This window comes from Pyrgilauda ruficollis, unplaced genomic scaffold (genome assembly GCF_017590135.1).
Source record: "Pyrgilauda ruficollis isolate IOZ18807 unplaced genomic scaffold, ASM1759013v1 scaffold84, whole genome shotgun sequence".
Lineage (NCBI taxonomy): Eukaryota > Metazoa > Chordata > Aves > Passeriformes > Passeridae > Pyrgilauda > Pyrgilauda ruficollis.
The window spans coordinates 1,610,054-1,624,483 of record NW_024530377.1 but is presented as its reverse complement, the minus strand read 5'-3'; the positions used below and the strand labels follow the sequence as shown (position 1 = coordinate 1,624,483).

At 42.1% G+C, this 14,430-nt stretch overlaps 1 protein-coding gene across 2 annotated transcripts in view; it reads left to right on the top strand.

The window, feature by feature from the left end:
* The window catches only part of DSCAM (DS cell adhesion molecule), a 367,344-nt gene that overhangs the window by 295,178 nt on the left and 57,736 nt on the right, over positions 1 to 14,430 (top strand). For both annotated transcript variants that reach the window (XM_041487754.1, XM_041487755.1), the window contains exon 19: positions 12,081 to 12,234. In XM_041487754.1, the coding sequence (XP_041343688.1) occupies positions 12,081 to 12,234 (154 nt within the window). The remainder of the gene's footprint in view (positions 1 to 12,080; positions 12,235 to 14,430) is intronic.

Here is a 14,430-nt window from a genome sequence, read left to right as displayed (position 1 = left end):
GGTGCTGCTGCCTTCTCCAGATACTTTCCATGCACAAAGCTGCAGTGCTTCTTCCTGGGGCTTTGCTAGCAACGTTTTTTCCTATATTTACATCCCCAAGAAAATAAACATCCTCAGCTAAAAATGTTATTCTCTACCATGTGAGTCTCTCACATACAGAACTTCCTATTTTGTGATTACCTTTTGGAGCACCTCAGAGATGGACAATGACAATAATAGTTGCTCTGTTTTTGCTGCTCTTGGCCTGAACAGAATCTTACTGCTGTATTTTTGTGGTGTTCATTATGCAGGGGTATGTATGAGCCATCATGGAACCATACCTTAGCCCGGGTGTTTGTACTTTTTATTAATTGCTGATGTGTTCATGGATAGTTCTGAAAGGTGCCCCTGCCCCCAGGACAGATGATATTTAACATCCCTTCCAGCCCAAACCATTCTGTGATTCCATGACCCTGCTGTTACCTTCATGCAGGTGTGTGTACATAGAAATATACTTATGCACACACAGATATATGTATAAATATGTTTAACATGTATCTGTGGGTCTCTGTTCCAGTGTTCTGCAGATCAGCAGGAGCTGTGGCTTGCAGAGATCTTCTGTAGCAGCTCTGTGTGCTGAGTGAGGCAGGAATCACACTTGGGGCTCAGTTTCCAGAAGCCAAGTTGGGCATTTTTAAACAAATGCAAGCCCTCAGGACATATTTAATACAGGACACACTCCCTCAGCTTTATTTCTAAAAAAATGCTTTGTTATCTTTTATTCTGAAATGGATTGTGAGCTAAAAAGCTGGTTTATTCAGAGCTGCTTTGCAGTGAAACAAGCCTGCTGCAGAGCTGCTCAAATGCCAGCACTGCTGTGCAGATACACTTAATACATCCAGGAAAGTTCTTGTTTGATTCACTGCTGGCAGAGACAAGTAGCTGACAGAGGCCTTAAATTAGGGTGAGGAGGAGAATAAATAAAAGACCTGTGTCTTTATCATCTCCTGTGCCACCATAAGTAGCAAGTGCTGTAGCTGCAGGTATGGAGCCCTAAAACCTTCATCCATCAGTCACAGCCCTGGCTGCCAAATAACTTTGCTAAAAGTCTGCTATTCAAGCAGAAAGGCAAACTCAATTTTCAGGCATTAGTGAGAAGAAAAAGAAAAGGACAGGGGTAAAGGTAAATTTATGGGGAGGCTGCATAACTTGAAGATTGTATTTTATTGCTGAGAACAAGTCCATGCATAGACTTTAGACAGGTTAACAACAGTCCTTTACACAAGAACACTGCTTTTATGTTTAAGTCACCAACAGGAAAAATAATTAACTCTGTTGGTCATATTGTGCATATTTTTATTACAAACACAACGCTTATACAACCCTTACAACCCTGACATATTACAAAATGCAGATTTTCTGCCTCTTGCACTGTTCAGTTTGCTTTGCAAAGGCAGAAGCTTTTAGAACTTCTGCTGCCTCTGTATAGACAAAAAGCATTTCCTCTTTAAATATTTTGAGCCCTAAGGACAGTATTTGCCTGGAATGTTTCAAACCACAAATGTGATTAATCTGTGAAAAATGGAAAAGATTCTCCACTGCAGTCTATTCTCTGGCCAAGATAAAGGGCAAGCAAGGATTCAATTTCACACTGTTTAATTGTTGTGTCTATAGTATTCTACAGGCATAATTATGCAAAACTTTTTCTTTTTTATTCTGAAAATGTAGGAAAAATACAGAAATATGAGACTTCATGGATCCTACATTTTTCAAATGTAAGAAACAGAATATGGCAAAATTTAAGTTAGAGAAATTATCCTTTATGCTAACTCATAGCCTACATTCTTGCCTCTCCTCACTCTCTACCACATCCATGTCCAACTTTTGGTAGGATCTGGCTGCTCAAGACCACCTGTAATAGTCCCATGGTGGCCAGATTCCTTCTAAGAGTGGTGATTCCCATTGTACTGGCAGGATGCCCATCCTGCCCAGGTCTCAGGGAAGTTCTGTCACTGCTGTCCCATCCTGGCAGGGCGATTTTCCCCCATGGTGCCACCCACAGGGAACACAGTTTGAATCCTAGCACAGAAATTAGGCTGGTTCAGTTCTTGCTGAACTTAACTCCTTCCTCAAGAGGCTGCTCCAGCCCTTCCTGCCTTGGGCTGTACATGTGCACTGCCAGGGCTTTTCAAGTGCAATAGAAAAGGAGATTTGGGGCTTTTCTGAAGAAAAAATACAAAAAAAAAAACCCACCTCCCTAAAAACAACCACCAACCTCTTGTTGCATTCAGGTCAGTACAATGCTTAAGGAAGGATCAATGGGATTAGATTAAATAAAATTTAGATGTCAGAAAGTGTCTGGAAAAGGTGGCTGTGACACACAGCTTAGCCAGCCTGGGAAACCTTGGTCTCAGAACAGGTAAAAAGCTTCTCCTAAAGAAGCAGGAGAGTGCTGAGAGCAGGAGAAAGAAGGTTAAGGATCGGGATTTCTTGATACAGGAAATGATGAGAAAGTGCCTATGCACAAGGACAAGGAATTTTTGATATGGGAAATTCTGATCAGCTGGGGGAAAATATTACCATGAGATCCTGGTCAAATATTGAAGCTGGGGCCCAGACAGTGGGATCTCCACATGTGGAAATCTTTAAGACTTCACTTGACACGTCCCTGAGCGACTTGATGCAATTAATCTTGCTTTGGGAAGGGGGTTGAACTGGGTGACCTCCAGAGGAACCTTCCAACCTCAATTCTATTATTATGAGGCAGTTTAAAACTGGAAAAGTTTGTCAAAATCTGTATACAACAAGGGAAACCAGACAGTGGTAGAGTTAATGTGCAACCCTTGGAGGAAAAGAGACTCATTTAGTTGACACCAAGATGTCTCATAATTTAAAAGTCTCCAATAAAACTCATATGGCATTTTAGGCCACTGGCAGGACTATTTGTCTTTCCCATCTGAGTACTTTCTATGCACAGTCTCCCAAACAAGTTCTGCTTTTAGCTCTCACTATCAGGAAATCAGAGAGTGGGAGTGAGGTCACCTTATTTCACATCTAAAGTGAGTTCCACATGAGTGGAGGAAAGACAAGAACCAACTGACTGTGTCCTGAAAAGGAAAATCACTGAGAAAGGAGAATGGTCTCCATTTATTATCCTTTTATAGTGCACTTCTACTTACATGACTCCTTTCCATTAATCTCCAGGCTTTCTATGGAGGAAGCTTAGAGTGATGCACAAATGAATGACTTACTTTGCTGGAAACAGCAGGAAAATCCTGTTTAATGTGTTTGCTTCTATTAGTCAGTGACCCATCAGCAGATCAGCAAAACCCAAACAGCAACAACAACCATAATGACTACACTTTTCTAATCAGCAAATCAAAATAGACTTTAATATGTGTATTTCTGATTGGGTGATGTCATACTGCTTATTGACATCCAAATGATTTTGCTGGTCTGTGTTTTCTCAGCTCTTTAGTTCACTTTCTAGCACAAGTACCCAAAGATTGGCAAATATGACAAAAACTTGCAAAGCACACAGGTATACATTTAAAACCCTAGATTTCAAATAAGAGCAACCAGTTTATTCTGTGGTCTTTAACCCTGGCAGTAGTTTTGAAATGTTGGCTGATGAAACTGTTGCTTAGCTGTGGGATTCTGCTAAGAGATGATTTGTCCCTTAAACCCACCTTTGACTGAGGTCTCAGAAGACCAGAAGCCTGAGGACTGGAAGGAGAATAAATTCCAGAACTGTTGAATGAGATGAATGGAGTGAGAATATTCCTGCAAAGGAACATACCAGATGATAAACTGGATTGCCTGGATGAGGAACCAGAGCACAAAGTGCCCCAGTGCTGAAACAGGGGCAATGATTAGGAATTATCTCATAATACAAACCCTGCAGTCAGCCCCAGGCACCTGTGTTGGAAAGAGTCTTTGAAAACTGTGATCTACATTTCTTGACTTCTCCAAAGGATGTAGAAAGATACAAAAGCTGAAAGCCCAGCAAGGATTCATGTTGGCCTGGAAATATTTCTGTGAAACAGTTGGATTTGGAATAGGTGGTAGATAAAGAGGGGCAAAGCAGTGATGGAGAAGAGGGAAATGATATTATATTTGGCCAAAGTCCAAGTCAATTTATGTGAAAATATGATCAGTATTGGAAACTGACCAACATCTGAGACAGACAGTTACTGATCCTTTTGATTTGCTTATTTTACTGTGAGAAACATTCTCTTAAACCTGTTAAAATTCTGTATTTGTTTCATTCTTTTGCTTTTATTTAAACCCACTAAGGGAAAACATATTATGTGGTTGAACCAGAATACACAGGAGTCTCTGGGGTTGCTGTGTGGAAGAAGAGAGTAATTGCTGCTCTTGGTCTGTAATTCATAGACTCTAAGTGGGATTTAATTAATCTGACTTCAGTCACCTTGAATAGAGTCACAAATACTTATTCTGGGGTCATCAAGGATTTCTTTTCATTAAGGAAAGAAGCTAGATGTCTGTGATAAACTGGATAAATCTCGTTCTGAAAGTTTCCCTTCTCTGTTTAGTCTAAAGTATATATGCTTATCTTAAACCAGCAACATAAACTAGATGTGGAAGTATAGACAATTATCTTAACCTAGATCTTAAAACTATTAGCTGTCATAAATTCCCATCATCCAGGTCTTTTCCACTCAATTCTTTCAGGCAGACACAAGTTTTGTCTTGATTTTGCGTAGGATGTGTCTAAATTCTAACTTTGGGTTTGCATCACATTTTCTGATCCTCATTTCCTCTCCAGATTAATGACTTGGATAAAAGAAAACTTTGGAAAATAGAGTTGATGCAATTATAAGGTGAAAATTATTTGTTGTTACATACTGTAGATCTTTCATTGATTAGAAGGATGCTGAAAGTTTCTTGGAAAAAAAGGAGAAGTAGCTGGCAGAAGTTGGCTAAGTAAATAAAGTTACTGTTGAACAGAAGTTTATTTAGAGTCAGCAGATTCTGTAAGGTTGAATTTTAAATATATGTTCATTGATTTCTGTATTACAAGCAGTATTTATCACTTTATCTATATAGCACTTTTTACAGTGTGAAGATATTTATGCTTATTAATTCCTGTGTGCTTTATTTAGCATAGAAATAGTGCATAATTTGGGGGTTATTTTAAAACCTTATATTGGACAATATTTAAAATGTGTCTGTTTAATATACCACATGTTCTATTTTTAGCCTTTTTGTTGTTGTTTCACATCTTTGGTGCCAGCTCCCAAACATAGTGCATTCATTATTTTAATTGCTTTGTCAACTTTACATTTTTTACCTATCTTATTTTTGTCAGAGAGCAGACCTCAGGAGGGACATGACAGAGTATAAATTGATTCTGAAGATGTGCTGGTTGATATGATTTTTAAAAGGTCTCCTCGTAAAGCCCTAACAAAACAAATTTGATATTGATTTTTTCATAAACCTCCCTTCTTGTCTCACTGCCTCGTCTCACACCCAGGGATATCGATACAGTCTGACAATAAGTCCTTGGTGTCCTGACCTTCCTGTGGTCACCAGCCCATGACACCACACGCTGCTTCCCTCCTCAGGAGCCTCAGGGACTCTCCAGGAGGTGCTCCAAAGGGATATGCCGGTGATGGACCCTAAGTGAGCTACCTGGAAGTCCAGACAGTGGGTTTTCTTCCAGCTGTAATACCTGGAAATGAGAATTCAGGAGCAGCTGAGAGAGTTCCAGGTGTTTATCGTGGAGAAAAGGAGGCTAAGGGGGGACTCTTTGGATCTCTACAGCTCCCTGACAGGAGGGAAGAGCTGGGTGGGGGTCAGGCTCTGCTCCAAGGACAGGAGGAAATGGCCTCAGACTGTGTCAGGAAAGGTTCAGGTTGGACATCAGAAAGAATTTCTTCATGGAAAGGGTGCTCAGGCCTAGGCAGGAGCTGCCCAGGGAGGTTTGGAGTGCCCATCCCTGGAGGTGTCCCCTGGAGGTGGCACTGAGTGCTCTGGGCTGGGGACAGGGTGGGGATCAGGCACAGCTGGGACTCCATGGGCTGGGAGGTCTTTTCCAGCCTCAGGGATCCTGGGATTCTTTGGATTTTCCTGCCAGTGGGAAGGCAGGGAGGTGCCTCTGTTCTTCCCAAAATTTCCACCTGAAACTTTCTAACATTTTAGTTCCACAATTAAGGTGAAAAAATAAATAAATAAATAAAGTTACAATGTTATATGGCAGCTACATTCACTTTTGTGCACAGCTTCTGTTTCCGACAGTTACCTTCAATAATGCTGAGTGAAAAACAGATGCCACCTTTCAAAGCATGAGCCAACAGCTGAACAGAAACCATTGTTAGACCAAAGTGGCAGCCAAGAGCCTTACTGGAGACCCTGGTCCAGGATCAGTGGTTATTTGGAGCTTTGAGAGTCTGTCCATCTGTGAAAGGAAGGCAAAAGCCAGCAGTTCTCAAGAAAAGTACAATTTGTGACCTCAGGCAGACTTTCACATCTTTAGGGAGTTCACAGAGAGGGCACAGCAGAGGTCTGTTCATCTCAGGGATGCAGAACTTGAAGTTCATTCTCTATAAATACAGACATGTATTGATTTTTTTATTACCCCACTTTGCTTCCAGGTAGAAACAACTTAGTGTAGCCCCCAGTACTGAATTACTTGTGAGTCCAGGAGACTCTAAAATGTGATTTTTAGAATAAAACATCTCAGTACTCTCTGCTCCTCTACTTCTGTGTTGAGTTTTGGGCCTCTCACATCGCAAAAGGACCTTGAAGTGGTGGAGTGTGTCTTGGGAAGGGGCTGGAAAACAAATCTTAGGAGCAGCAGCTGAGGGAACTGGGGTTCTTCAGTCTGGAGAAAAGAAGGTTCACGAGGGACCTTATTGTTTTCCACAACTCCCTAAAAGGTGATTTTAGCAAGGGTCGGTCTCTTCTGCCATGTCCAAAGTGAGAGGATGAGCAGAAATGGCCCAAAGTTGCACCTGAGGAGGTTCAGATAGGATATGGGAAATGGAAATTTCACTGAAAGAGTGGTGAATTTATCTAATTTATCTTTAAATTATCTACTGAGAGAGGTTTGGAGTCACTGTCTGTGGGAGTGCTCAGGAGGAGCCTGGATGTGGCCCCTGGGGACGGGGTTTGGGGTGATGCTGGTGAGGCTGGGTGATGGTGGGACTTGAAGTTCTCCTCCAGCCTTGATGATTCTGTGGTTTCCAGGACCAGCAATGCCTGAGGAAGGGCAAGGCAGACAATTCTGTGATGGAGTTGTACAAAAAGATGGAGTCTGTTGTGTTTTTACCACGTAGAATTGAAGAGTTACTTTAATTGTTGATGAAGCTCAGTGCTTGTTCTAGGCCTCATTTGTGGCAGCGATTGAACAGGGCCCAAGGAGCAGCACCTGGCCCCAGAACGATGTGGTGGTCACTGATGTCAGCCTGCACTGCTTATCATGAGCCCCTCCAAAGCAGAATTGTTTTGAAAACAGCTATTTAGAGCAGCACAAAACTGAGCTAGAAACCAAGTTAAAAATCAAAGTGGATCACTGGGATGGAGTGCTCCACTCAGCACCTGGCTCTCTCCCATTCAGCAGCGGAGCTGAGTCCAGAGGAGGGATGTTTGTTAAGAGAGACCCAGCTATGCAAACACCATTTCACTGATTTAACTCAGGCTAGAACAAACTCAGTGCTGTTCTGTAAGAGGCTGCAAAAAAAAAAAAAAAATAAAAATAAAAATAAAAACCCAGTGGCTCACTGTTTTGGGCAGGAGGGAACAGCCTCAGTGTCTCTCCTGAGCCCTCTCTGTTCAGTGGCTCCATTACTAACCTGGCTAATGAAATAGAGAGGCTGCCTATTAAATTAGAAGGGAGGACCAGGCTGGGAAGGGTTGCATGTACACAGGAGACAGAAGCACAGTTCAAGCAGGTCTTGATGGGAAATTGGTCTGGAAAAAGTTGGATAAAATTTAGCAAGAAAATGGGTACCCTGAATAACCAACTGCAAAAGTACTGTGTAGAGAGCAATTCTGTTGATTCTTCAGAAGAGGATTTTGAGGTTATTGTGCCTCCCAAGATGAACATTAACAGCCTTTATAACCCTGTCCTGGAAAGCCAAATGAGAATCCCTGGAATTGTTGAGTGCAGGGTTGGAAACAGTGAGAAAGCTATGGACCATCTTTAGACACTCTGAAGGATAACAGAAGATACTATTAGAGAAACTGATAGAGAAAATGGGATTTCTGGACAATGTTGAAAGCACCAGAGTTATTTAGTTGTAAAAAGATGAGGGTACTGGTGGGGAAAGAAACGATAAAACTTCATGTAGATTAAAGACTGGTGCAAAGATCAAGGTAATAATCTATTCTTCATGTTCCTAATAGACTGGAAAAGAAGCTATGGCTTGAAACTGCAGCAGGAAACTCAAGCTAGATTAAAAAAAACCTATTTCTAATCATGAGATTAGTCAAGCAGTGGAATAGATTGTGCAGCCTAGGGAGTTGCAAAATCTCCTTTTATTGTAAGTCTTCAAAATCAGGTTGGGGAAACATCTGCTTGAAATTGTGCAGACACAGATGAACCTGGTTTAAAGAAGAAAGATAGACTCAGGTGATCTCTCAGTCCTTCCAGCTCCATTTTTAGATGATGTCATATTTTCTACCTGAAATTGGAGTGCAAACACACACCCCACTCAAGGTAGTATACATATTATTTATATTTTATATTTATAATTATACATTTATATATTTTATTTTTATATTTATATTTAATTTTCAGCATGAGGCAGCCAATATACAGGTGACCAACTTGTACATGCTCTTACTTCACACCACAAGCCTGGGCTGTCTCTTCCTTTTCACTCATGTCCTTAAAGTCTCTATATGGCTTTCCCAGTTCACTTCCAGGTTTCCTGTAACTTGCAGAGAGCACAGACAGAGATCTGTAGCTCACTTATCTAATCAGAAGTTGTGTGGAACCAGGCTGCCTTTCACTAAATAACCTTCCAGCCCGTAGTAAATGCCATCTCTTGGCATTCCTTGCTTGGAAAACTCCCTGACTGCTTGGAAAACTGTTAGAAATGTACTTTTTTCTATAGCACTCTTCTAAATTTTTCCTAGGTTGTGTTAAGAACGGGCAATTAAAAATAGAAGCCAGAGGGATCAGAGTTTATGCGCATTACCCATTAAACTGTGCTTTAAAGGAGTCAGAAATGCCAGGAGATGGCATGCTGCTTCAAAGTGTAGCAAGAAATGCACACCAATAGGGCTGAAGTTGCAGAGGAAAATGATGTTCCCTGCACCAGCTCTTCCTCAGCATCTCTTGCCATTGCCTGGTTGGGGAAGTAGATTGGCTGCATCCTGATAAAGGACTTGGATTTCATTTTATTCTTCACAGCCCTTGCTGGCTTTCAGTGACTGATCTCTGTCTCTCCTTCTCAGACAGTGAGCTAAAGGCAGGAGGAAAATTAACCCATCATCTATAACCTGAAGAAAAATAGCAGTTAGGAAAAAAAATCCCTTGAGCAAGCATGCTACTGCTCCTAAGATTGAACAGCAGTTTATGTTTTATACTGGCACATGCACGGGCCAATATGTGACAAGGTGACATTCCTTTAAATATTTCTTATTTCAATTGTTTAATCTTCTCTTTGCTGACAAAGCTGCCTTTTTTTTCTTCTTGTGTAATCAAAGTCTCTGGCATGTTAGGCTAATTGAAATGACAGGCAAAAGTTTAAAGTAAAATCGATTCTTTGTCACTGAAGCAACCCCAAATGTTTAAAAGGGAATGTGAGCTGAAGAAAAACAAGATGTGTGTTAACCAGTTAGCAACCAAAACCTTTTGCTATAGCAGCTTGTTTGAGGAAAATGAGAGTCATTAATTTAGTGAAGATGCATTTACCGGATTCAATTAATAAATTAATTCTGAGACTAATTAACTTTACATTTAAAATAGCCACAGAAGCAAATGGATGAATGATGCTGGGAGAGAGAAGGGAATTTAAAACAAAGCATTTTAAATGCTTTAGAGCAGAAAATCCTTCTGTTTGTCCATCTTTGGCATTCCAGTGAGAAAGAGCTGGTGGTTGCTGGAATGAAAGTTAGCCCTGAGGAATTCTGTGATGTTTAGCTGTTCCTAAGTACATGTATCCATGTCCCATGTCAGTGGTGGTTTAGAAGGAACCTGTGCTGGGAAACTGCATTAATGAGTGGAGCCTAAGTGCCAGAGACAGCCTGGCCTGTTTGACTTTCAAATTAACTGTAGGAAATGCTGCCTCATGAATATTAAATTTCAGCTTCCTCTGCTATGATCAATACAGTAATTTTTATGTATGACCTCACAAAGATCCAGCCTGTCAAGCTACGGGCATTTGTCCAATATTCTTGTGTAAATGTCAAGGCAGATGGTTCTCAAAAGCTGCTGCAATATTTCACGTTATAATAAAGGTGTCTGGCTGCATTGACCTCTTCATATCAGAAGTGGGAACCCAGGAAAACGCTGGCTAAATAGGACAAACTAATCTGGCATTTTGACAAGCAAAGAAGCAATGAGTTTGGCTAGAAAATACAGCAAGTTCCCCTTCTGGACTTGTTATGAGTCTGGGGAACTTCGCTGTGCAAGCCAGTCTTCCCAGAAAAATCACTGTCCATGGAAGGAACAAAATGTGTTCTTGTAGAAGCCTTTGCATGGTCTCTGGAGGGAGTTGAGGTGCCTGGCTTGGAGACAGATGTCTTCACTCTGGGTTTCAAATGTGAGAGGAGATGAACTCCCCTCTTCCCCAGGCTGTAGGAGAGGCCAGCTCAAGAGCAGAGAAGTGCAGTGACCCATTCAGCAGCTGAAACTGCCAGTTCACATGGAGAGGTGTTTAATGATATCTCAGAAACATCTCTTATTTATTTGGAATTCACTTTGAAGGACTACATATTCCAATGTTTTCAGGTCAATATGCTTTTTGAAATGCTAATCAGGTGGAATTGGCCTTTACCACAAGCAGATATTTGTATATCAAAGAGATTCCTTGCACACTTTGTCAGTCTGAACCGAGTTTAGATTACATTGATGCATTCTTTTTAATGCTGATTCCTGCTAAAATCTTCTTTTCTACGTCATTAACCCTCTAATTATTTTTAGCCTGGTGTTAGTTAGCCGTTACCAGGCTCAGCACTGCACAGGGAAGTGAGTATTATTCATTCCAATGCTTCATTACCCCTCTATTTTTACGCGCAGGCATCACAAAGCCCGTGTCAGAAATAAAAGTGGCAATATTGAGGGCTGTCACGCTGTTCAGAGCTGAGATTTCCCTACTCACACTTCCTATGGAGGATGTGCTGAGGCTCTCAAAGCCCCCTGGAGGGATCTCTGTGTCCCTCCACACCTTGCCCTGCACAGGTTGCTCCAAGCAGGATGCAGAGGCTCTCATGGATGAGCAGGACTGCAGAGCAGCTGGTTGGCTGTGCTGCAGCCCTTGGGACAAGGCACTTGAGTGACAGAGGAGAGACTGAACTGGCATTTCTTCCAGCACTTGTCCTTCCCTGCTAATGCAGCCAACTGGCTGAGATGACCTTCAGCCGGGAGTCTCTGAATGGAAGTAATTTCGTGATTAAACAAAACTAGACTTGGGGGAAGTTTGAACAGTCTGCTACAGAGCACAGCTTTATTCCTTGCTGAAGGATAAGCCACCAAAACCCAGGAATAAAAACATCAAAGGTTTTAGGTGACAGAAATAGTTAACTCCAGATTTCACAGCAGATGCAGCACGGAATCCTCCATTGGGGAAGTTTTGTGTAGAGCTAAATCAGTTTGTCAGAACTACTGATGGTAGAATTTAGCCATATTTATCCACTTCCATTGTTTATCCAACCCTGTAAAAATAAATGGCACATAAAAGTCCTAATCTGAATAAAACCAATCTGTAAACAAGGCACAGGCACAAATTCACTGAATATGAATAGATTGCAACAAGTTACTGTGTCTGCTCTGTTTATTGCCATCTGCCATCTGTTTGGAGCAATCGATACCCACCCGAAGAGCCCTGAAGTAACAGGCTTTGTAGCACTCACATTTTCTCCAAATACTGCTTATTTTAGCCTGGAAACATTTGTCTCTCCCACCACAGGTGATCAGCGAGTTTGAAGCCTCTCCCGACTCATTTTCCTACAGAATCCCCAACCTGAGCCGGAACCGCCAGTACAGCGTGTGGGTGGTGGCCGTGACGGCTGCGGGCAGAGGCAACAGCAGCGAGATCATCACCGTGGAGCCACTGGCCAAAGGTACAGGGACAGCTGCCCAGAGCCAGCCAGGCTTCTGTGCTGCTGATTGCTGGCAGAATGATTGGCTCATTTGGCCTCTCCGTGCCTCTCTGAGGGTGGGATTTGTCAGGAGCTACTGTGTCAGTCGTATTTTCTGGAAAAATCCCTTCGCCCAGGATTCTTCTCCTGGGAAGCTGAGAAGCCTCAGAGAAAAAGGAAAACAATTCTTATCTCATTTGCTTATCCTGTGTTTTTTTCCTTTGGATTGTGTTTGGAGATTGTTTATCCAACAGGTGATTTTTCATTGGTTTCATGTGAATTGTTTGGACTTAATGACCAATCAGGGTCAAGCTGTGTTGGACTCTGGAGAGAGAGTCACAAAAATCATTATTATCTTTTAGCCTTCTGTAAGTATCCTTTCTGTATTCTTTAGTTTAGTTTAGTATTATTTAATATAATATAGTATAATAGAATAATAAATTAGCCTTCTGAGAACATGGAGTCAGATCCATCATGCCTTCCTTTGTCTGGGAACCCTGCAAATACAATAAGCTACCTCACAAAAGGCAAGGTGACAACTCACAGGTAATTGCTCCAGGTTTTGCTGGAGTCAGCAGAGAGGGGATGACGTGCTCCTCCAGGGGGTAACTCATCCAGCCTACCTTAGAAGGGAATAGATTGCTTTTTGGAGCCATTTTTATCTTCACTTGTTGGGAATAGGTTGCTTTTTGGAGTCATTTTTATCTTCACTTGTTGGGTACAGGGGGTTTGCAGATGATGCCTGTCCCCCTCTGAATATATTTCTTTTCCTGGCTGTACAAGGTAACTTCTTTATCATTCCTTTCCTTAGTAATATCTCTTGTGTACTCCAGAAGTACCATCTTCTGTATAAAATGGTCTGATTAACATATCTAAACTCTGAACAATTGTTCTCTACTTGCATTAGCTTTGAAGTTTGCTGCTTCTATTTCAGATATGATGAAAGGATAATGTGCCTGAAATCTTGAATATTTATTTCCAGCTGTATTAGTTGTTCTATTAAAAGATATTGCTGGGGCCTGTGAATTCTGCCTTTAGAGATGTGATGCTTGCAACATTAGAACACCTTGGCTTGGAAATGGAGGCCTAACATTCAGCAAAGTGAGAAGAGTCCCATCCCACTCAATCTCTCCATGGGATCTTCAAACTGATTTTTTTTTAACTGCTCAACTTGGTGCCATTACAGCCTGTGCCAGGATGGGCAGAGAAATGCACAGATCCCTAGAGCTGCAAAATTAGATACATTGAATTGGCTTTACAGTTTTACAAGCCTGCTAATTCTTCACTTGGGTGTTTAATGATGTAAAGATGTAAAATAAAGTGTCTAGTGCATTATGATGACAGGTTCTTTCTGCAAAGGCTTTGCTGAACTTCAGCCTAGTGCCATCAACATGAAAGCACTTTCTGCATGGAAGAGCAAACTCCATCACCATGGGAAATCTCATGTTCCTACCTGTCTAGCTGGTAGATTAACATCAGAGCTCTTACCCTGGACTGCATCAAAAGCAGTTTAAGCACAGGGTTGGGGGAGGGGATTCTGCCCCTGTGCTCCCACAGGTGAGAGCCCACCTGAGAGCTGCCCCAGCCCTGTCCCAGCACAGGGAGGAGCTGGAGCTGCTGCAGAGAGCCCAGAGGAGGCTCCAGGATGAGCAGAGGGATGGAGCAGCTCTGCTGGCAGGAAAGGCTGGCACAGCTGGGATTGTTCAGCTGCACAGGAGAAGCTTTGGGCTGAGCTCAGGGTGGCCTTGCAGGGCCTGAAGGAGCCCCAGGAAACCTGGAGAGAGACAATTTCCAGGGCATGCAGGGACAGCACACTGGATCCCTGGAAGTGTCCAAGTCACTGGGGCTTGGAGCAGCCTGGGACAGTGGCCCATGGCAGGGGATTGGAACTGGATGATCTTTAACCTTCCTTCCAACCCAACCCTTCTAGGATTCTGTGATTATGGTGGATGGTATTGATGATTTTGGAGGCTACTGTTTGAACACATGACAGTTTCCCAGTGTGGAGAAGCTGCAAACAGAGTTCTTCAGATCTAAAAATTCTGGAGCTTTTCCATTGTAGCATAAGTGCACCCTGCATTATGGACATCAGTGAGACCAAAGCTGAGATCCTAAAAGGGGGATGAGGAGTGTAAAGGACACCAGTGAAGGAAGATCATGAAAAAACAAATCATGAAA